General features: G+C 49.2%; 1 protein-coding gene across 2 annotated transcripts in view; it reads left to right on the top strand.

Annotated features, from left to right (window-relative positions):
* Window positions 1–998: 998 nt before the first annotated feature.
* The window catches only part of SH3RF3 (SH3 domain containing ring finger 3), a 361,494-nt gene continuing 340,456 nt past the window's right edge, over window positions 999–22,036 (top strand). For both annotated transcript variants that reach the window (XM_059134271.1, XM_059134270.1), the window contains exon 1: window positions 999–1,944. In XM_059134271.1, coding sequence (XP_058990254.1) covers window positions 1,372–1,944 — 573 coding nt within the window. In that variant the 5' untranslated portion in view covers window positions 999–1,371. The remainder of the gene's footprint in view (window positions 1,945–22,036) is intronic.

The following is a 22,036-nucleotide window of genomic DNA, read 5'->3' as shown; positions in this document are numbered from 1 at the left end:
AGGGGAACAGGGCTTGTTGGGAACCCCAAGCGGCCACGAGGGGGCAGCGCACTGCAGGGAATCTTCGCGGTCGACCCCAGCCCACCGCCAAACTTCCCTGCTGCTCCCGGTCCTCCGTACGTACTTCCGTTGCTCTGACGCTCCCAGAAGCCGGGGCGTCGGGAAGGAGAGCGCGAATTCCCCTTCCTCTGCGCCTCCCGAGGAGGAATTGGAGCGGGGTTCACGAGACTGCGCCGCAGTGGGCGCGGCGCGGACCGGGTGCCCTGCGCAAGGGTGCGGGTCCGGCGGGCAGCGGCGCCTGCCTCGGACCAGCGACTCCGGGGAGGGCGGGCTGCCGCCGGGAGGAGACCGAGCCGCCTCGGGGGCGCCTCAGCCAACCGGAGAGCCTTCCCCTGCCCGCACCATACCCGCAGCTCCAGGCTCGTCAGTTCGGCGCACCGCCTGGAAGGGGGACCCGACCGGGAGCGCTCCGGGGAGTCGTCGAGGAGGATGCCCGGGTGTTGGCTACGTTCCCAAGCTGCTCGCCGGCGCTGGCGAGAAAGGCAGTCCGGATAACACCGCCCAAACTTTCCTTCGCGGCAGCATCGGGAGGAAGCATCCGTCTCTGCGGTTCGCGGAGAGCCGGAGGAAGACTCTAGGCGCCGGAGCGGACAGGGCCCAGCCGGCGCAGGAGGGCGCGCTCGGAGTTCCTGGGAGCCCTAGAGGTACCCCAAGGGACGGGACTAGTCGCCGCTGTGCGCCCGGGCGTGGGGAGGTCCAGTGGGCGCTGCGTCTCCTTTCCTGCGCTCCTCACTGACGGTGACCTTTGCGCGCTCCCCGAGCACGTGCTCGCGGCCGTGGAAGAGGAAGGTCCAGCTGAACCCGCTGGGGGCAGGGACTCGCGGACAGGCCCAGGGCGCATGGAGGCGCCGCGCGGGCGGTGCGGCTCACCAGCGGCGCGGGGGAGCGCGCACGCTGAGCCCGGGTCTCCCCGGGGACCCGACCGGCAGCTCCCCGCACTTCCTGCCGCGGGGCTCGGGGCCGCGGGTGGCCACTCCAAGCGCAGCGCCCGCTGAGGCGGAGCGGACACACGGGAGGACAGGTGTAGCCCGCACACGCGGGCGCCGTGCTCCGGGAGGACTGGGTGGGCTCGGCTGGAGTTGGCTCGCGGGGCGCGGAACTCCGGTCCCCACCACGCCGGCCGGTCAGCGCGCCCCTTCGCACTGCCGCTGCCAGAGCCTGGAGCCGCTAGGCGGGGTGAAGGAAGTGCCGGCGGTGCCCGGCTCCCCGGAGGCCGCTCCGGCGCGACCCTGATGCCCGCTGCCCGTGGCGGGCCCCGCTCCGGCCCCGGGACCTAGGCAGCTGCGCGCGGCCGCCGCCGGCGCCTCGCCCATGCTGCTCGGGGCGTCCTGGCTGTGCGCGTCCAAGGCGGCCGCAGCTGCTGCGCAGAGCGAGGGCGACGACGACAGGCCGGGTGAGCGGAGGCGGCGGCGGGCGGCGGCCACGGCCGCGGCGGCGGGCGAGGACATGGACGAGTCGTCGCTGCTGGACCTGCTGGAGTGCTCCGTGTGCCTGGAGCGCCTGGACACCACGGCCAAGGTGCTGCCGTGTCAGCACACTTTCTGCCGCCGCTGCCTGGAGAGCATCGTGTGCTCGCGCCACGAACTGCGCTGCCCCGAGTGCCGCATCCTGGTGGGCTGCGGCGTGGACGAGCTGCCCGCCAACATCCTGCTGGTGCGCCTGCTGGACGGCATTCGCCAGCGGCCCCGCGCTGGCGCCAGCCCCGGTGGTAGCCCGTCCGCGCGCCCGGGCCCCAGCTCCGGGGCGGCCTCCGCGCTCGCGGGTGGCGGGGGCAGCGCGGCGGGCAGCGCCCCCGGCTCCCCAATCTTCCTCCCTGCGGCGACTGGCAGCGCCACCGCCAGCCTGCGGGAGTTGGCGACCAGCAGGAGTGCGCCCGTCGCAAAGGTGGGTATCTGCTTCACCGCGCAAGGACACAGCGAGTTTGTGTGTTGGGGGGAGGGGAAGAGATGTGCTCGGGTGACTGTAGGGGGCAGTGATGAAGGGCGAGGGAGACCAGAGGTGGCCCCCCACAACGGCTTTCGCCTTGCTCTTCTTTCTCCAAGTAGTTTTTCTCCAGGGACTCTGTGAATGTAACCCGTCAAGTCCCACTTGCCAACTCTTGGACACCGTGTTTCCACCTCCTGCCCCACAGTCTTGTCTCCTTCCCTTGAAATGCCTGTCTGCACCTGCCGTCCATCCGTCCTCCTCTCTGGAATCCCTTCTCGCACCACCTGTACTTGCTGCATGCCAGCATGCAGTCCTGGGTAACTGCTACCTGTTCATATGTCGTGACACCCCATCCTCCCCCAGGGTGGACACAGTTTCCTGTCCCCAGCTGACCGCTAGTCTCTACAGTCCCTCTGCTGGCAGGGCCCGTTTCTTCACCTTTTTGACTTGGCCGGGCCCCCCTCTGTACCCAGAAAGTCTTCTTCCGCTGGACCCCCAGACTAGCCCTCCGCTCACCCGCGCCGGCCTGGGGTCAAGTTAGTGCTTAGTGTTTCCAGGTTCTGACCTCTGGGGAGACTCTGGGCCTCTTGCCTGCGTGTCTGGCAAGACAGAGTTGGGCAGAGGGAACTGTGTGGGGTTTGGAAGAGCATGAGTTACATACTTTGTGTGAGAGGAGGGAAGAAGTTAACCTGGAGATGGAAGGAATGTTTGGCCGGGCCTTCTTGAGCTTGGTCTGTCAGGAAGCCCTAGACCTCTTTTGGGCCCTTGGGCAGGGCTGCATTCCCAGGTGGGACATTATCTGAGTTTTTTAGTGCAACTACATTGTACAGTGTCTTTCACTGTTTCTGTTTTAGTGAAATAATACTTTATCTTGGGGTTTCAGTGATTTGGTTTCAGAAGCTCTTTAGAAGCCCTGGCTTCACACCCTCTGTTACTGTTACTATTATGGAGGGGGAGGAAAGCTTTCGGGATGCTGGCTTAAGTGAGAAGCAAGTCCTCATGTTGTATATTTTCTTTAAATGTAGAAAATCCCACTTAAGGGTTAAAAAAAAACCCCATTATTGATCTACTGTAATTATCATTCATTTTAGAGAACTAAAAATATTTTCCCTACTTTGGACTGTTTAAGAAGCTGCTGATGCATAAACCGTTTAAATAATCCTTATAATACGTGTTATACATAGAAGCTGGGAAAATTCTAACCATCTGAATTTCTTAGTACTACCAATATTTTTGAGGTTAGGAAGTTAAATCCTTGGTGTTGAGTTTTAGACATAAATGCCCTCCTTTGCCAAACTGGGTGTTTCCTATGGATCGGGAATAATGGACAGTTAAGAATAGTCATGGAATATTTATGCCTGGGATTACTGCTGGAGGGAAGGTAGTTAAGTAGTTTTTCTTTGGTTTTAGTTGTGATTAAATCCAGTTATGAGTGTGCGTGTTCTTGATTTCTAAGCTTTTCCCTCCTGTCCTTGCTGTTTCATTTAAGGTATTATAATCAAAGATCTTTATTTGCAGAATAAGTGGGTTACCTCCCCATACTTGGAGAACTGAATGGTTTGTAGAATGATGTTTGTAGTGAAACCCAGGACATTATGATGAGAATGTATTTACAGATGTCCTCCTACTGCATTTTATGTGAATTATGTTTGATCGGAGGTGAGCTGGTAACCTCTGGAATTCGAAAGGCCATGGCCAGAGGCAGCTCCCAGAACTGTGCCATATGTGGCATAGAAAAAAAAAATTGTCAAAGAGGTTGACAATGACAGGAACCGGGAATTAATTTTTTTGTTGGCTGGTCTTGAGATTATTGGTGGACTTTATAGGCATATGGAGCGATCAGACTGTTAATGGAAGTTTGAGCTTCAGGGAGACTTTGCAACACAGTTTATTTTTGTTGTGTTGAGTGTGACCCTCACTCCTTTCTTCACAGGTCCACCTCATGAGGACTGAGTTTGGGTCCTAGGAGGAGTCCGAATTAAATACAATTTTTGATCAATATTTGATCATTTTTCAAAAGACAAAAGGAGTGGAGGTGGGGATAACATCTTCTAGCTTTTTACTCACTGATGTGTAAGTCAGTGGGAGTCTTCTTAGGAAGCCAGAAGTCCTGCATGGAGTGTTGCACTTTAAGCAACACTATAAATTTGGCAGGCAAAGACTTCAGCTGAAAATTAGTTCCAAATAGGCTTTTGATACTTTACTGTCTGTTGGAATTGCTTTGACCCCTCATAGCAAGGCTGAATGCTGGATGTTGTTCTGTTGTTTAATAGGTGGGCACTCATGTCATGATTAACAGAGACCATATATGCCTTACTAGCAAGTTGACTGTTAATAAAAGACTGACTCCGATTTTCCTAGTGAGATGCATCTCAAACCTTTCGTGCCAACAGGCATATGTAAAGGTTGTAGGTATGCAGATCACCAAGTATCTACTTAGATTGTGCATTTACTTACAGTTAGACATTGGAAAGGTGTCATGTATAAAATGGATGAATTTTTATTCGGGTTCTGCATGGAGTCCATGAAACAATTTTTCCACATCTTCACTGGCATCTTTTTCTTCAGGGTTTTGGTTCTCAGCAGAGCCACCCGGAATCCTCCAGCCTAGTGAGCAGAACCTCTCAGCTCTGCTTTCACCTGAGCCATTTGAGATGATGCACTTTCTGAATCAGTTAATTATGCTGCCCTTGGAAGTTTTATACCAAGTTACTGGTACCTACTGCCTAAGGTTAGGACTGTTGGTTTCTTTGTTTGCCTGTTGGGAAATACTTACTGTTATGTGTTGCTTCTGAAAGTGATCTTTTAAAAAGTCCTGTTTTAACAGAAGCGTCCAACCATTTCAGGTGCTAAATGTGTGCTAAGTTTCTCAGCCCAACTTGTTTTTGTTTTGTTTTGACAGTTGTGTGAGGTGACCCCTGCAAGGCCCCCTACTAGCATTGGTTGAGGGGTTTTGGGGTAATATGTTTTTTTTTTAAAGGGCTTTGTAGTTCCAGATTGAGTAATTTCAAGAGTACTTTTTAATATGCTTTCATAAGAACTCTAATGTAAGACAATTCTAATTTTTTGAGGGATTTTTTTTTCCATGGGAAATCTCTTGCCTTATATTTGGGCATACACAGAACTTACTGTGGACCTACCCTGTGCCAGTCATTCCAGGTGAATTGAACTAGCCTGGGTTCTCTTTTCGGAGCTGACATTAAGGGGTTGGAAACCGGACTGCTCTCAGGAGATTCCTGAGCACACTGGAGTGGTGTCCATCCATGACTCTACGAAGGTTAAGAGAATGGGCATTTTTACAAATTAAAGAACAGTAGAAAATATGGATAATGCTTTTGATGATACAACGTGTAAGCATTAGAGCTGGTTTGTCTGGATCGTGTACCTTGAAGTACTTTGGTATATGTTTCAACTGGAAATCTCTTCTGTATCTCTTAGCCAGTGTGACTGGGACCCTGTAATGGGAAAAGTGTAATAAACTGGAAACTCATACAAGTGGTATCTATTAAATGTTTTATTTAATAACTACATACATGTATGTGTTTACCATGTTTTGGATCCAGGCTAGGAACTTCTCTTTGAGTTCCAAGTTGACTTAAACCATAGCCACCTTATGATTTCCTATTTGTTTCTTTCAAATGGAGGACAAAGACACTTACAAGAAATTCTGAATGGAGCACTTTCTAGATTTTAAACAATTACCACTTAATGTTGTATGTCTTTTTTTTTCCCCCCAGTTTGTAATGTTAAAGAGGTCTGTCTTTGATGAGTCTTTCCTAAGTGGTCACCATGTTTTTCCAAGGAGTGATTTCTTTTGCACTAAACGTCTTCTGTTTACGTAACACTTCATTAAAGTTTATGTTTGCCATTTATCAGTATATTTGCATAAACATGGTAGGGAATTGAGCCAGTGAATTCCAAGTAAGCACAGGTGTCCCTGGGCAGGTGTGAGGGCTTGGACAGCAGTGGGCCAGGCTGGGCCTTCCAAGGGGATGAGGGCCTTAGCCATCGTGTGGAGGAGATGGGGAGTTGAGCAGTCCAGCTGGCCACCTCTCGGGAGGCCAGTTCAGACAGAGTCTGTGGTATCTGGAAGCAAATCAGTGTGTATTCTTCAGTCGTCAACAGTTGGGCAGCTTATGCTGGAGAATTTTTTGTGTGAACAATTACTGAGTGCCTACCATGTGCGGGTTGCTTTGGCATATGTTGCTTATAGAAAGCTCACCATAATCCTATGAGGTGAGTGGCATAATTAACCAAGAGGGATTGCTCTATGGGCAAAATGGCCCAATCAGAGAGCCAGGAAGTGTTGGGCTCTGGATATCTTCTCAGTCCCTGTTTCCCTGCCCTTTCTGTTCTGTTCTGCTGGGCTCTATCATTGGGGTTTCTTTGTTTGGTCTGGAATGTAATAAGGACTCTAGAGGAAATGACCCAGTGCCTAGAGGCCCTCACAGAAAAGCCAGACAGCTCACAAGGACAGTGGACAAGTGGTTGACTTGTGGTCTCCATGATGACAAGGGCAGACACAAGCCTTTGGAGACATGACAGATGAGTCACAGTGAAGTCCTTTTTGGGCCTGTTTTCAGAAGGCCCCTGGGTGTGGAAACGGCACCTCTGAGACTCACAGCAATTTTATGTTTCAGGTTGCGGGCATTTGGTGACTAATCTAAAGTTACCTTTCACTAAGAGACCACTGTGGGTCAGGTGTTCGCTGAAAGCCTGTGTGGCCAGGGCTTGGGTCAGCTGATGGAAGTTCTTCCCACCTGTTCCTTCCTAAGGCTTGGAGAGATGGGGAAGTGGAGGCACCAAGGTTTCCTCTCTCAGAGACACACAATAAATAGGGGGTACTTGAAAGGTGAACTTTGGTCAGACAGGCTACCAACTTCATAGTTAGAGGAGGCCTCTTGCTCTATAACAATCCTAGGTAATGAGAAACCAAGGTCCCGAACTTAAGTAGCACTCACTTCCTAGATCCCTCTGCCCCCTGGCCGCAGCAGCTGCCATCTTGTAAGCCTAGGCTGTGAGCCCTATGGGTAGTTAGCAGGAACCATGCAGAGGGCTGTGTGGTCCCAAGGAAAGAGCATCCTATCAGTTGTGGCTTCAGCGGCCTGTCACAGGCAGCTACATAAACGACATGAATGGTACATTTGAAATTGGGATGAGTCATGATGGCGTCCTATCCTTAATAACTTAATAACAGAAAGGAGGGTTTCTTCCCCTTATGTTTTCTCTAGACCACCCTCACACACGTCCCTTCTCGCCTTAGGGGCCAGAATTGCATGCCAGACTGGTGCCTGGACCAGCCACAGCTCAGCCAGGGACTTGGCACATAGGATCAGCCTCCCATCCAGGGACTCAGGCCCAACTCCGGTCTTGGCTGCAGACAGGAAGGGTCTTGGGCTTCGTGGAGTCCTATGGAGAAGGAGGGCAAGGGTAGGGGCCAGGTGGATTTATCCTGAGTTCCTTACTTCTTCACTCTGTGCCTCTGGGCAAAAGTTTATCCTCTTGAAGCCTTCTTATTAGTGGGAGGGAGCCTATCTGCTTTATCAGATAAGTGAGACTGTGTACCTGCAGTGCCTAGCACACGTAATTAGCTGTCATTTCAGTGCCTATTACCAATACAAAAATCTCCAAATTTTGTATCACATGTGTGGCACACCTTCCTGCTAGTAGATTCATTTATTTGGTGTCCTGTGTGTGTGAGTGTGTGAGTGTGTGCATGTGCATGTGAACACATGTGCTTTGTCTTTAGATTCCAAGTTGGCCTGTGTCACCGTGGCTGGATTGTTGCGCATTGATGGGCATCTAAGTCAAGGGCTCGAATCTATTTATTTTACCTTTTACATTGTTTCTGAATTTTATCTTTGTTATCACAGTATCTGTGTTCCCTATTCTCACAGCCTTCATTAAAGTGAAAAAAAAAAAATCCAAATTATAATCTGTTTGAAGAAGAGGCAGGCGGGAGAATAATGCCGCCCCGGTGTGGGGACGACTGGTTGGCTCTCCTGAAGATGAAGCACACCTCCTTCCTCTGGAGGACACAATAGCTTGTCTACAACTGCCTGGAATTAGGCTGCTCAGTGCCGTTGAGCTGAGCAGAATTATATCCAATTGTTCCTTCGTTCCGGCTTTTGAGAGCCCGTTTGCTTGCTGGAGCATGACGAAATCGGGTCTCAATTATGCAGTTGTTTCAAGTGTGTATTTCAGTTCAATCTGTATTTAATCTCTATTTTTCGCAGTTAACACGCTCTTATCCGAGGTACATATTTGAAATAAAACACCAGCAAGGATTCAGGTAGGGGGAAATGCTCTTTATGGCACCACTTGCAAAGGCCAAGGTCAGTTTTTATCAGATTTGCCTTGCTTGGAAGATCTTCATATTTGGTGAATTAGAGATGCATGCTCAATGGGTATCCTATTGGAATTCTAATTAACCTTAAAAGAATAAGGTGTCAAGCTGAAGGTGTTGGCAGCAGTGAATGGTTTAAACATTGCGCTAGCACACTATACCATGGGGCTCCCTTTTCCTGCTGAGTGGAGGTTAGAATAAAAAAGCATATAAAGTAGCAGCACCATTTGAATTTTACTCACAGATGGCTGCCTTTTTTGGCCCTCAGTGGCGTGTGGGTATTTAGAGATGCAGTTGTCCTTCCGGAGACCTGAAAGAGCATCTGAGAGGAGTTGCTTTGGTGGCTCGTTTCTCTATCTGGCACACGTGTTTATGTTGTTAACGGATGCGATGGTTATCTGCAAACATGAAGATATTATGATATTTGCATTTCTGCTTAATGGAATGTGTGCATAATGCTCATGTGAATTTGTATGAGTTTAAGTGAATTAGGATTTGCTGCAGGAATTCAGGTCAATAGAAGTGGTGAGAGACTTTAAGAACACAGGAGCGGCACCAGGAGTGGATATAAACGTTCTAGAGCCCAGAGCATGTTCTCTGCAATGCTCAGACAGAAGGCTTTCGGGAGCACCAGGGGTTCACGGCCAGCCTCTTACGTGGCAGTTTAAAAGATAGGACAGTATGCATTCTCTTCAGTGAAGCAGAAGCGAGCACCTTACTTACTTGAGCACCTATTATGTGCAGTAACACTTGGGGTCAAAATTATATTGGCACAAAATTTGCTTATTACCTTGCCAGCGAATGGAGCACCAAGTTCACATTCAAAAGAGCGCTGGAGTTCTGGCAACAAGAGCTACCATGCCTTCTCTGACAGTCAAACCCCCGAGGCTTCGTTTGTTCTACACATAACATCGCAGCCCTGCCACCTTATTTATCCCTGATGGGTTCGAAATTTCTGTGTTGAGAAATATTTACTGTTTATGGATAAGCCGTTGGATTCCTTAACTCTTTATCATCATACTTTGAATTCCGCATGACTTAAAAATTGCACCGGGACACCTGGGTGGCTCAGTGGGTTAAGCCTCTGCCTTCAGCTCAGGTCATGATCTCAGGGTCCTGGGATCGAGCCCTGCATCAGGCTCTCTGCTCAGCAGGGATCCTGCTTCCCCCCTCCCCAGCCCCACCTGCCTACTTGTGATCTCTCTCTCTGTCAAATAAATAAATAATATCTTAAAAAGAATTTGCCCTTACTTCCCCTTCCCAAGCAGGGCGAAAGGTGACTAAAGCTAGATGTGCTTGTGTACGAGGAAGCATGCGAAGTGTCAGCAAGGACGCAGGCACGCAGCTGTGGAGAAGGTACGTCACCCGAAAACAGATAACCCGTGAGACTTGCCTTCATCTGCCAACTTTGTGGTGCCTGTGGGTCAGTTATGTCACACACCATGATTGTCTGCACCAACTTTGTTGTCTGAAGATGTGCAGAAGGAGAGGGCGATGCCTTCAAGAGCTGCACTTGGAATGTGTGGTTCTTGTGAATTTGGAAATTTAGCTGGAGTCACCCTCTGACAAACTAAGCTTCGTCGTAGGCTCTGTGATGGTTTTCCCGGAGTTAAGTTGTTGCTAACACCCCCCCCCCCCCCATGTCTTAAATGAGGTGGCAGACCTTAGATCCTGAGGAGGACTTGTACCTCTGTGGTCAAGCCTCACAGGGAGAACTCAGCTGCAAACAGCAGCAGCCTGTTTGACAACGGACTGTTCAGCTCTGCTGTCAGCCCTTCACCGGAGACAGTGTGCCCCTTCCTGGGCCGGTGTCCCCCAGAGCTGTGCGCACAAGGGCCCAGGCAGCAGGGGCAGCACCGTAGGTGTAGGATGTATGTGATGTGCATTCACAGGTGGTGGAGGCTGTTGGTCTTCAACATGGCTGCTTTGAAGACATGCAAAGCTTTATCGACCCGAGAGAGTGACCCGTAAAATGTTGAAACTCAGATGACAAGGCTGAGGTGAAGAGTACAGGCTGGTGGAAGGTTTTCCGTTTAAAGCTGGGGCAAGCCTCCCTCCTGCTGTCCTTCCAGTGAAGCCATGGCATCCTCTCTGAGGGCCTTGAGCCAATATGTATGACCCTCTGTCCCAGGATCAGCCACTGGCCCCCTATTTCATGTGTTTCTTGTGAACCGTCATTCCATTCAGGGTCCTTTTACATACTGATGTCTTCCATTTCCTCCAAGCTTCAGCAATTTCTTGCAAATTGCAAAATTTCTTTTCTAATTTAGATGTTATAGGACATCGAATTTTCTTTCTTGTTCCTTTCAGCCAGAGTCATGTGTACTCTTCGTGGGGTTAATAGCCAGCCTGTGAAGTGTGGTTGATATTACCTGCAGCATTTCCTGCGTGTCTCCCAGCTAATCAGCGCGACAGCTCTAACACCCAGCGCCCACAGTCCGGCCCCTTCTGTACCAGTTTTCCACCTACTGCTTTACTTCCTGTAACAAGCTCATGGGCTTTGACACAGCCTGGGCTGTCCATCTGGGGCTGTTAGGAACTGAAGAACCCCTAAAGTACCCCTAACAGCCAGGCCTTCTGTGGGTGGTCCTGAGGGCCGAGGGGACTTCAGATGCCCAGAGGGTACCTGGGGCACTGGGGGGCTTCTGGGCTGGTGTGTGCAGCTTGCATGTCTGCACTGAAGGGCTCGGTCTACACAAGGTCCCAGACAACTTCATCCGGGTGAAAAGACGGCTGTCCCAACTCCAGCCCACTAAGTCCAAACCCCTGTGAGTCCGGTCTTTTGTGTCTTCCATGCATTTTCTGATTCCATTTTTATTTCCTCAAGCTGTTTTCAGTGTTCTTTCTTCACTGTTCCATTCAGTGGGCTGTGTGTTTTCCTGACAATTACTGCTTTGTTGTCCCTTTAAAGTTTGGATGGTATGGCTTCCCAGAGGCAGCAGTTAGCCATGTTGTCTCTCACTTTCTTAGTGATTAACGGGTTCTCCCCAACACTGAGAATGGCTCAAAGGAGGGACCTGAGTGTCTGGCAAGCTTTTGGCACTTTCCTTTCTTCCCAAGTGTTTGGGGCCAGGTGTGGAGCTGATCCCAGGCTGCAGATACCTCCAGTCTGCAGCCTGGCACGTTCTTTACAGGTGCAGACAGAACTCTGCCGTGGATTCAGGGTGCCCGTCCTGGGAATGGTGGGCAGCCCTTGAGGATACCCGTGAATCTTGGAAGGAGGGTTGGGCTTCTAAGTCAGATTCTCTCCAGAGACAGCAAAATGCTCCTTTGCTAGGCTCAGGGGAAAAGGATTCCTGAAGACATCCATGGGAGGTCGGGCCTAGAGAGAGAGGAGGGTTCAGAGTGGCCCTGGCAGAGCACACCTGGCTCAGCAAGTCTGGGAGCTCACCTCCTTCTCTGCCTGCTGGGCCCTGTATGGTGCTCACTGGGCTGTTGGCTTTGCTCACACTGAGGACGAGGCATCCTTCTGTGCAGAGTTAGTGCCTGGTGAATGAGGACATCTTTCTGGTTGTCCCACCATCACATGGTGTTCTAGTTGACAGTGGTTTTACTTTGGAATGAACAGATGTGTCCGGTGTCCACAGCAGGGAACCTTCCTGGCTATGCCCTGTGGGGTACATCCAGCAAGGTCATGCCACCCTGAGAGGCAGCCTTGTGTCGTGGACTGGCAGCTTCTGTCTTCAAGACTCCTGAGATGGCACACACAGACCTCCCTGGCTCTTACCTGGAAAAGCCGCATGGGGAACTTTCTCTGCCTTGTCACCTCTGCCTCCTGGGCCCTGGTCTTTCTCAAGTTCCTGGGGTTTCTCAGATGTGTTTCCTAAGGGCACCTCTGAGCTCTTGCTCTGGTCTCCCACCTGTCCTTCCTGATCCCCACCCCACTGCTGCCTTTATGGGAATGCTGAATGCCACTGCCTGCTGGCTGGTGATTTCCTGCCTATTGTGCTCAATCATCACCATGTTCCAAGTCCCCTCTGGGGGTACTCTGGTACCTTCAGACTGGGTAGCCTGTGTATCCCCATTTCTTTGCTAGCTGCTCCCTTCCCCCATACCTCTCCTGTTGCATTCTTTCTAGTGGCAGGTATTTATTTGAGGTCTTGTATTATCTTCTTAAAAATTCACATGAATGTTATCCTAAAATATGCTTCCTCTGATGTTCATATAAAACTGTGGGGGTTTTCTCCACAATATTGGAATCAGATAGGTTTCCCATGACTTCCCACAGCCCTGGCCGACCCCAGGTACCCCCATGGGTTCCCCAGCACATCGGGCACAGCTGTGGGGGCTGGGTGCCACTGAGCAGAGTGGGGTGGACTGGCTTCTAACAGCAGGAGAGGGCTTCCACACAGGGGGTTTCTCTGAGGAGGGGGTGGGTGGTCTCTCCGGTCTCCTAACAACGGTGTGCACTGAAGGCAGGTTTTAGATATGACCTTTGTTGTGGGCTTGTCCCTTTTTTAGAAGGCTCATTTCCTTCCATGGGTGAAGAGCTGCCTTTGCCCTGGGTACACCACATGGAGTGTAGTCTTCATTCTGGAACGTGGCGTGGCTGAGGTTTCTTTTCTAATAGTTGGTGTTTGGCCTTACCTGCAAAGTAATCGTGGATTGTCACGGAGCGAAGGATGTGCGGTGGCTTGTCAGCAACTGTGGGGAAAGGTGGCTGTCATTTGGGAACACTTTCACTTTCTAAATGTAAGTGGGAAACATTCTATCAGGTTGAGGAATTTTCAAGCCTTTCAGTTTTCAAGGGGACAATTGTCATGTTGACAGATGTCGTGAGGAGGTGTTAACAGTGGAGTGTCACAGACTTGGGGAGGGGTGGTGGATCCTGGCTGGTGGGTGGTGACCTGGCAGGCAGAGCAGGGGAGAGTGCCCCAGGGGTGCTTGTGTTCCTGGCGGGGACATGGGGGACCACCGAGATGGCTGCAAGATGTCCCAGGTGGTACCTAGCTTTATGTTGGTTGATGTTTGTGTTTCTTTCAGTGAGCCTTTCTGTTAGGCCAAGGGGCCCATTAAAAGAATTACAGCAGTTACAAGAAGTCTTACTTGGAAGCAAATTTAAATAAAAAGTGAGTGAATTAAAGGACCTCATTAAGTAAATAGGGTGAAGATGAAGCATGGATGACTGTGGTTTGGACAAAAGCTGCCTGCAGTTGCAGAATAAGCCGACTTTGTTTTCCTAGAGCATCTTGACATTTATCTTCTCCACCCCTCATTTTCTCTACATGTGAGCTGCTGGGGCCTGGGCAGTGCGTTTCTAAGATGTGGGGGACTGAGTCAGGTGAATATGAGAGACAAGGGCATTTGATGCTCGGAAGTCAACTTTTGGAAAAATTGCTTACATTTTTTTTTTTTTTCAACTCATAGCAAGTATGAGCAACTTACTAGCATTTGGGGTTTGTTTCGGACTGGATTATCAGTGGGGCAGGGAGGGCCAAGAGTGATGTGTCTCTGGGGTCCTCATGCTCGCTGAGCGGGGGTCCGAGCTGGGCCCTCCTCATGGCCCCCCGTAGTTTGTGGCACCCACCTGGCAGAGTTGTCTTCATGCCCATTTGAACCAGTCGGCCACCAGACTGGTATCTGAACTTGGCAAAGTGTGGTCACAGCAGAAAAGTGCCACAGGGTACAGGACTGAGAGATACACAGGGGTAAGAGAAATGGTGGAAACGGGCCCTCCCACCACCCTGGTCACCAGAGTCAAATGTTCTGAGGGTGGGCAGGCGCCACAGCCTGTCTCAGGGCAGAGGACTCCACACTCCAGTTCCTGGTCTGGGATTCCCAGGTCAGTCTCCAGGGTCATAGCAGGGCTTTCTCGGTAAGCTCATGACAGTACGGTGCTGGGAGGGCCTGACCTAGTATTGATATCTTACAGGGGTTAAGAACCTTTTTGATTTTCCTTCATCAGCTATGTCTGTGTCACCAACTTTTATCGGTACATTCTCAGAAGGGACAGTTAACATCTTCCTTTCTGCTTCTTGGACAGCACCAAACCCATTTCCTGGGATACCGGGCCAGGACCCTGATGGCCACACTCCCTGCTGGGCTGCTGTTGCTCTCCTCAGTCCACCTGTGCCAATGGCCCAAATGATTGTCCCAAAATGCTTTTTGGTTGTCACAGCTCCCTTGGCTCTTCCTTTGGGCCAGGTTCTAGGTCCTGTGGTCTTGTTTCTTCATGGCCCACAGCTGCTCCCTTGCCCTGCACAGTGAGGTCCTCTGTGCCATTTGCTCTATACTTACACGACCCAGTACCTTCTTTGCCATTAATCAAAGGTGGTCCATCCCTAGAGGACAGGGACCCTCTTCCTTCATCCTTGTCCTTGGGACACCATAGAGAAGCCTGTCATCACATGGTCTGTGTGTGCTTCTGTAGGCAGCCTCCACCCTACAGTGCTGTCCCAGGTGCTGTCCTATACCTACTCCTCTTCATCTCCCCAATGCTGACCACACATTGCTGAGGGATTGTTGGCACTTCTCCAACTGACATTTGTCTACGTTCTCATTGCATGTCTAAAGCTCTTCTCTAGAATTTATTCTCTGGTCATTTTCTAGGTCTTTAACCTTTTACACCCATGCAAGTGTTCATCTGTGTTCACTGTAAGTTCATCCAGGTCAGGACCATGCCTTGCATTGAGTCTTATCCCCTGTGTAGGAGCCGGTCTTCTGTAGCAGGGCTGGTATTGGTTAGTTGGTTCTTCTGTGCTCAGGAGTGTGGTGGCAGATGACAAGGCTTCTGAAGGAATAAAACAGGAAACTACAGATCAGCTGTGGAGGGCTGTATAGGGTCATGGGCAGGCCTGGAGCCATGGGGCCTGAGTATCTGGGCTCAGGTTCCCCTCTTTATATATCCTGACAGCATGCTGTGGGCCAGCCATTGGGTATGTAATGTGACTGCTGCGCTACAGTGTTCTCATCTGGAAGGTGGGGACCAAGAAGAACATCCAGCATCTCAAAGGACTATAAGCTGAATGGGTTCTACCTCAGATGTTTGGAGACAAGCACTAGCTGTATAGTAGGCCTTTAGTAAGTGTCGTTACTGTTATTATTCTTCAGCCTTGAGTTTTCATATTAATAAGTAGTAGACTAGATGAGTGCCCAACACCCTTGGGCTGGGACCCTAAGGAAGGACGTGGGAGCACAGGTTGGGGGGGTCCTGCAGAGTCTACATATGCGTATCTTTTTTGCAACACTGCCTTTCCAGAATTTTGGCTATTCCTTTCATCCAGTTCTGGATCACCTGCTGGTGTCCTACATTTTAGGGTGTTCAAGGTAAAGTGGTTTCCTTCTTAGCTGCCACTTCTTCCCTGCCCACCACCACCACCCAGATTCTCCCACAGCCACCAGCCCTTGGGAAGGGGGACCCAGAGGCCATGCGCTCCCTGAGGAGTTGGTGGCTGTGGGGCAGGAGATGGGCCCTGCTGTGTGCATAGCCTGTGACCCCTGCCAGAGCCCTGGCCAAGCCGTGGGTGGCGCCACAGGAAGCCGGCTTGCTGTCACCTCTCCTCTTGGTGCCTTTTCTGGGGCCTCACCTTCAACTCAGGGGTCTCTGGGGCTTTCTCCTCAGCAAAAGCTCTTCCCTCCCTCGCTCTAGTCCAGACAAGCTCTCCCCGTCCCTGTCTCTGTTCTTCTTCCCCTGCACCCCAGCCCCCATGAGCCTGGAGCGAGTCACAGATGGGCTTTCTCTTTCTCCAAAGGAGAGAGGTGTTGGGAGCTACCTTTTTAGAGGTGCTGGGGAGAAATGTCCAGGATGCCTGTTTCTTGGAACCACAACTGCCAGTGGCTGGTGGGATGTTGTTAGAAGGAAATGAATATAGGGAGACAGTGCTGCACACTATGAGTGTCTCTGCACAACCTGGAACAGCCCTAAGGCCGGGTTTGCCTCTGAGCATTGGCAAGCTGCCTCGCTGCCATCAGGGCCGAGGGAAGGCTGTTTCTGAATTGTTGCTTTTCAGTGTGCTGTTGGCACGGGGTGCACACACTAGATCCGTGTGCGTATTTATTGTTTTCCATCTGCTGCTTGGTCAATGGGTGCGATAAGAAGCCAGCATTTGCGTGAATTATCTTGCAGCACTAAATGGGATTCTAAACATAGTCTTACAAATGGTCCAAGAAAAGATGCCTCGTCAGTTATTCAGAGGGACACATCAAGGTCTCCTAGCTCATCATTGATTCCAGTTCTTTCAAAATGATTTATTTGTTAATTGTCCATCTGGTGACCTGTCTAGTTATATGTTTTCAGCTTCTGGGTCTTAGGGCACTTGGTTTAGTAGTTTGAGTCTGTCTTGTAAGTATGCAGAAGTTAATCACCAGCTGTTTATGTAAAATGTCTGGAGCTTGAGCCTGACCTGTTCATTTTTCACTCAATAACTAAAACACGTCAATAGACATAAATACGTTTATTTATATACATATACATTAATATATAGAAGATATATGTATACATTTATACTTTTTATAGATTGTGTATTTAAGATAATTAATTTGGCTGGCAGTTCATCCCTTTGAATGAGAGTTTGGGGACTAGCTGACGTCTGCTGATCTGTAGGTTTGTTTAAGATCGCTTGGCCCAGGGCACCTGGGTGGCTCAGTCAGTTAGGCATCTGCCTTAGGTTTAGGTCATGATCCCAGGGTCCTGGGATCGAGCCCCATGTCAGGCTTCTTGCTCAGCAAGTAGCCTGCTTATCCCTCTCCTCCCTGCTTGTACTCTCTCACTATCTCTGTCTCTCTCTCTCTCAGATAAATAAATAAAATCTTAAAAGAAAAAAAAAAGATTGCTTGGCCCTTCCACATATATTATATAATGGATGGGTTATGGTTGGTGACTGTGGGAGTCAGGGTGCTGAAAGCACCCCAGCATGCTGTGTGGCCCACCTAGATCTGGTCATGTTCTTCTCCTGGCCTCCGGCCGTGTGTCGTCACGGAGAGTGGGTTCCTGGGTCTGCCACCTGTTTGCTGCAGGACTTGTGCACATGGCTTACCTTCCCTAGGATGCACTTCCCTTCTGTTCATGCCCCGTGTGGTGTGTGCTCAGGGTGGGCAGTGGGGTGTGGCTGTACCCAAGGCAAGGTTGGAGTGCCCTTGGTGGTCATAGCATTGCTGTGCCAGACCTCACTAGGAAGCCAGCATAGTGAGTTCCTTCAAGGATAGTTTTATCTTTTGGACAAATTGGTAAGATGCTGTGACTCAGTCTGGGTGTAAATTTGTGCACGTGCGGCTGGTATGTTTGAAAAATGGAAGAAGGGTTGAATAGTTGGCTCTGGGGAATATGATTGCTGACTGGGGCCATTCTGATGAGTAATAGACCTCATTAGATCACAGTAAAATACTTGATGATGTATAATTAAAGATAGCATTAGTCAGGCAGAAACCACAATATTTAAAGATGTGAAAGGGATAATTTCTAATACTGAAAAGTACATTCATGACTTAAGAAGCAGAACATAATGTGGATGTATTTGAATCATGAAGTTACGAAGACTTGGGTATAGACAGGCTGCTTGTTTGTCAGGACAGCTGGTGTCTTAAATATTTGTAGTGACAGTGACTACAGTGCTTTTAAAAAAAAAGTATTTTAGGTGAATTAACAGCTTGTGGAAGAGTTCTGGATTGGTGATTTTACCCAAAGAAGAAGTTCTTTTTTTTTGTCCTTTGTGGAGTAGGCAGAGCCCACGTGAGCTTTGGGTTTGAGTTTCCCGGTCTGTATTTTCTAGTGTTCAGCCCCACATGCCTCCTTCCCCCCTTGTGCCCTTCTCTCATGGACTCATTTGTTTTCTCCTTGATCCGGACACATGGCTGGGGCACCATATGCAGGCCAGACACTGTTCTGGGCTCTTGGGCAGAAGAGCGAGCCTGGCTGAGCTCTGCCCATGGAACTCATACCTGGTGAACAGAAAACACAGGGAAGTAGTCATGGGAGGAGCAGCACACTCTGACTTTCTGTAAAATTCTCTAGTCAGGCATTCAGAATAGCCACTGTCCCCCTGGGGACCAGGGATCCTGCACAGATCCTTCGGCTCCTAGCTGAGGTTTCTGGCTTGGCTTGAGCTCTTCCACTTCCTTTAATCAAGAGTCAAGTGTCTGGCAGACAACTTAAGTTATTAATAACACTGCTATTAATATTCATATTGACAGTAATTTGCATTTCTAAACATCTTTGCATCTCAAAGGTTACCACAGTATTTCATAAACCGCAGATGAATGGCTTCATACGCAGGTGGGGGGCTGTCTCCTGCAGGGAGAGGACAAGCAGCAAGCCAGGCCCAGAGAGAGGAACAGCCACGGGGCTGCCTGGGGGAGTTCATTTGTTCAAAGGAGCAAGTGCTGCTAAGCCATCCGGTGCCTGTCTGTGTGCTGGGTGCACGCTCTGGCCTGTGTTCCCGTAACCTGCAGTCTGGTGCGTGGAGGACTGCGCCCCTCATCACAGGTGTGCGTGTGGCACCTGTGTATGCTGGGCACGCTTCCCTACACCGGTGACATCACAGACAGTGGGACAAAGTCTCTAACCTCCTGGAGCTTCCAGTTGGTTACTGTCATGGGCTACCCAGACTGAATAAAATGCTAATTGAAAAATCTCAGATACGGCGGAGGTGTTTTGTAATATATGTATTCTTATACTCTAATTGGATTAATTTAGATTTTTAAAAAATGCGTGCTCTTTGCAGTTGATAGATGATTTTTAAAATCCTATTGAAAGATTGAAAGCATCCTTTAAAAATATTGCAGCTAGCAGAGTTGCACACCAGAACTGTGCTGGGCCCATAAAATACTGCAGCTGTGTTCTTGTGTTGACCCAGTGGTTCCCAACTTGGGTTACATTTGGAAATCCTTGGGGAACTTGCCCAAACACTGAACTGTGGGCCTGGTCCAGAGGCCATGATGTGATTGGTGTGGGTGCAGCCTTGTGTCAGCTTGTCAAAGTTTCCCAGATGTTGCTGATGCCAGGGTTGAGCAGTATTGGTCTAAACCACAAAAAGCCTAGAAAAGTTGGTGGGGTAGAGGAAACCTTTCCTGGAAGGCCATTCCCAGCCTGCAGAGAAGGATAAAGGATTATGGGAGCAGAAGACTGGAGAATCTTGCCAGATCTGTGTTGGTAAGACGAGCGGCTGGACCAGGCCAGGTGGAGAGGGAGGAAGAGTATTCCAGCAGAGGGAACAGCAGGTATAGTGGCCTGTAGTCCTAAGGTGCTTGGAGCAAATGGGGAACTGAAAGGAAGCAATTGAGGGCCGGTGGGGGTCAGGAGGAGACCGGGTTGAGATAAGGTTGGAGGGGCAGGGGGAGGCAGAGGTGAGAGACCATGCTAGGATATTGGTCTTAACCTGATGGCTGTTGGAGCCATTTTATTTATGAGCCTGGCATTATTCTGCTCATTAGTTCACTTAAAAGGTAATTCTTTAGAAAAATAATTTTGTACAAAAACAGTGAATTCAACCCATGAATTACTTAGTGAAATAAGTACTACGATTACCTGAATTTTGCAGATGGAGAAAATGAGGCCTAGAGAAGTTGAGCAGCTTATCACACAGCTGGTGGGTGGGAGCTGGGATCTGAACCCAAGCAGACTTTGGCATTTGCTTTGGGCTGTGCATTTTTGTGGGACTGTTGCCAGGAGTATCATTCCATAGAGCAGGAAACCAAGGTGTGAGCTGGGATTAGAATTCAGTTCTGATTGCCTCATAGTTCACATTATTTTCTCTTCACCAGCTGCCCGGACTGAGGGGAAATTAAAATATTTTGTGCTATCTTTTACCATAATGTAAAAAAAAAAAAATGCATGTATAAAGATGCAAGTCAGTGGGAGAATTTCATAGCTGAGCATGAAGAACATCCGTAGAAAGAGGAGCTGACGGGGGAAAGGATGGGGACAGGAAGATTCTATCTCTTCTGTTGCTGAAATGGTGGTGCGGGTCAGCCCTGCTTTGGGGCGCTCAGTGCAGGAAGAAGCTTTCAGGGGTAATCTTGTGTCATTGCTCAGTGTGACATGGCTTGTACCTGCCTTGTATTTGGGAAGGTGGGGTCCTTGGGTTCTTGCTTATGTTTGAATTGTTCTCGATTCACATGATAAAATGAACATTCTGGAAAGTGTGTACACAGTTACCCACAGGGAAATGCCGGTGCTGTATTTTGTTTGAAGTTTTCTTATATAGGTAGCCTCTCCTTACCAACTGAGTCTCCTTCTCTCTGGATTGAGTGTTAAAATCAGGCCCAGATGTTTGTGGGGCTCCAGATTTGTGGCCATGGAGACAGACTGAATACAGAATTTTTTTCCCCTGGACATCTGCGCTTACATGTCTCAAAAACATTTACAGAAAGCTAATGGATTAACATGTGTTCAAATAAAGTCTTTGATGGCTTGAATTCTTAATCTCATACTCTAAAACAGCGCTGTCCGTAGAAAGAATGTGAGCCACATGTGTAATGTGAAATTTTCTAGCGGTCACATTATAAAAGGTAGAAAGCAGCAGATGAAATTAGCTTTAATACTGTATCTTATTTAACCCACTATATCCAAAATATTGGCATGCCAGCATTAGCCTCTACAAACCATGTTAATGAGATATTTTGCATTCTTTTTTCCCAGCTTCTTTTGAAGCCTGGTGTTTATTTCACAATAGTGCATCTCCTTTCTGACTCACCCCTTCTCAAGGGCTCGGTAGCCGCATGTGGCTGGTGTCACCGTGTTGGACAGCTGGACTCGAACATCCTAGAACAGTCCAGGTTCTAAGGCCAACATGCTTTTTCATGACTCTGACCAATTCGTACTCATACAGTGTCCTTCAGAAGGTTTACAGGCAACAATCTGAAGTTTCCTCTGATACTTGAATTGTTGTAGAGATAGAATCTGCAAACCACTGCAGGAATTTTGGGTCTGAACCTAATGTAATAACAGCCTGGAGGGCTTATAAAAAGCACGCTGAGAAATTGCTCTGAAACCCAGAATGTGCAATTTTTCAGACCCAGCTGATTATTTAAATTTCCCAACGGGAAGTTATTATTTCTCTGACATGTCTCCTCATCAGCAGTCTCTTTTCAGTGGTCTTGATGGACACAGAGTCTAATTTTGTTTTTCTTCTGGCCCCTTTTCGGAGGGAGTGGAATTCAGTGTCTGGATTTACATTCCTTCATAGGAAGAGTGCTCAGTGTCTTAGCATTAGGTGATTACAAAGCTGTCACCTGACAGCCTGTCCATTTCCTGAGGTGACAGGCGGTATCATAAGGAGAGGTGGACAGTTTCCCCTTCTCCATCATCCTGTTATATCTTTATGGTTTGGTTTGGGGGAATATTCATGGGGTGGGCCTACACTTTCCCTGTGCATTTGTCAAATCCTTTATGCAGTGCTTTTGTTAGCTGACATGCACAGTGCACTGAGTAAATAATTCTGGGCTCATATTTCAAGTGAGGAACAAGTGTATAATAGCCTTGTTCTGGGGGCCTGATGTGCCTACAGTGGCATTGCAGCATTTAGATTGAAAGCTAGAATAATGGAAACAGTGGAGTGTTTGAAAGTTCACTACGTAGAAATTGGATTTTTGCATTTTATTATTTACATTGTGTATTATCAGATTTACATTTAAGGCTGTGGGGATTATCATTCTCTTTAAATGGTATTATTTGATAAAGAGTTAGCTTTTCTTTGGAAATTCAGTTAATGGGTTCCATCTGGCATGGGCATGGCTGGGAACTTGGGGTGTTCCCTAGTGTCATCATGA

Source organism: Mustela lutreola, chromosome 9, assembly GCF_030435805.1.
Source record: "Mustela lutreola isolate mMusLut2 chromosome 9, mMusLut2.pri, whole genome shotgun sequence".
NCBI lineage: Eukaryota > Metazoa > Chordata > Mammalia > Carnivora > Mustelidae > Mustela > Mustela lutreola.
This window is presented reverse-complemented; position numbering and strand designations above follow the sequence as displayed.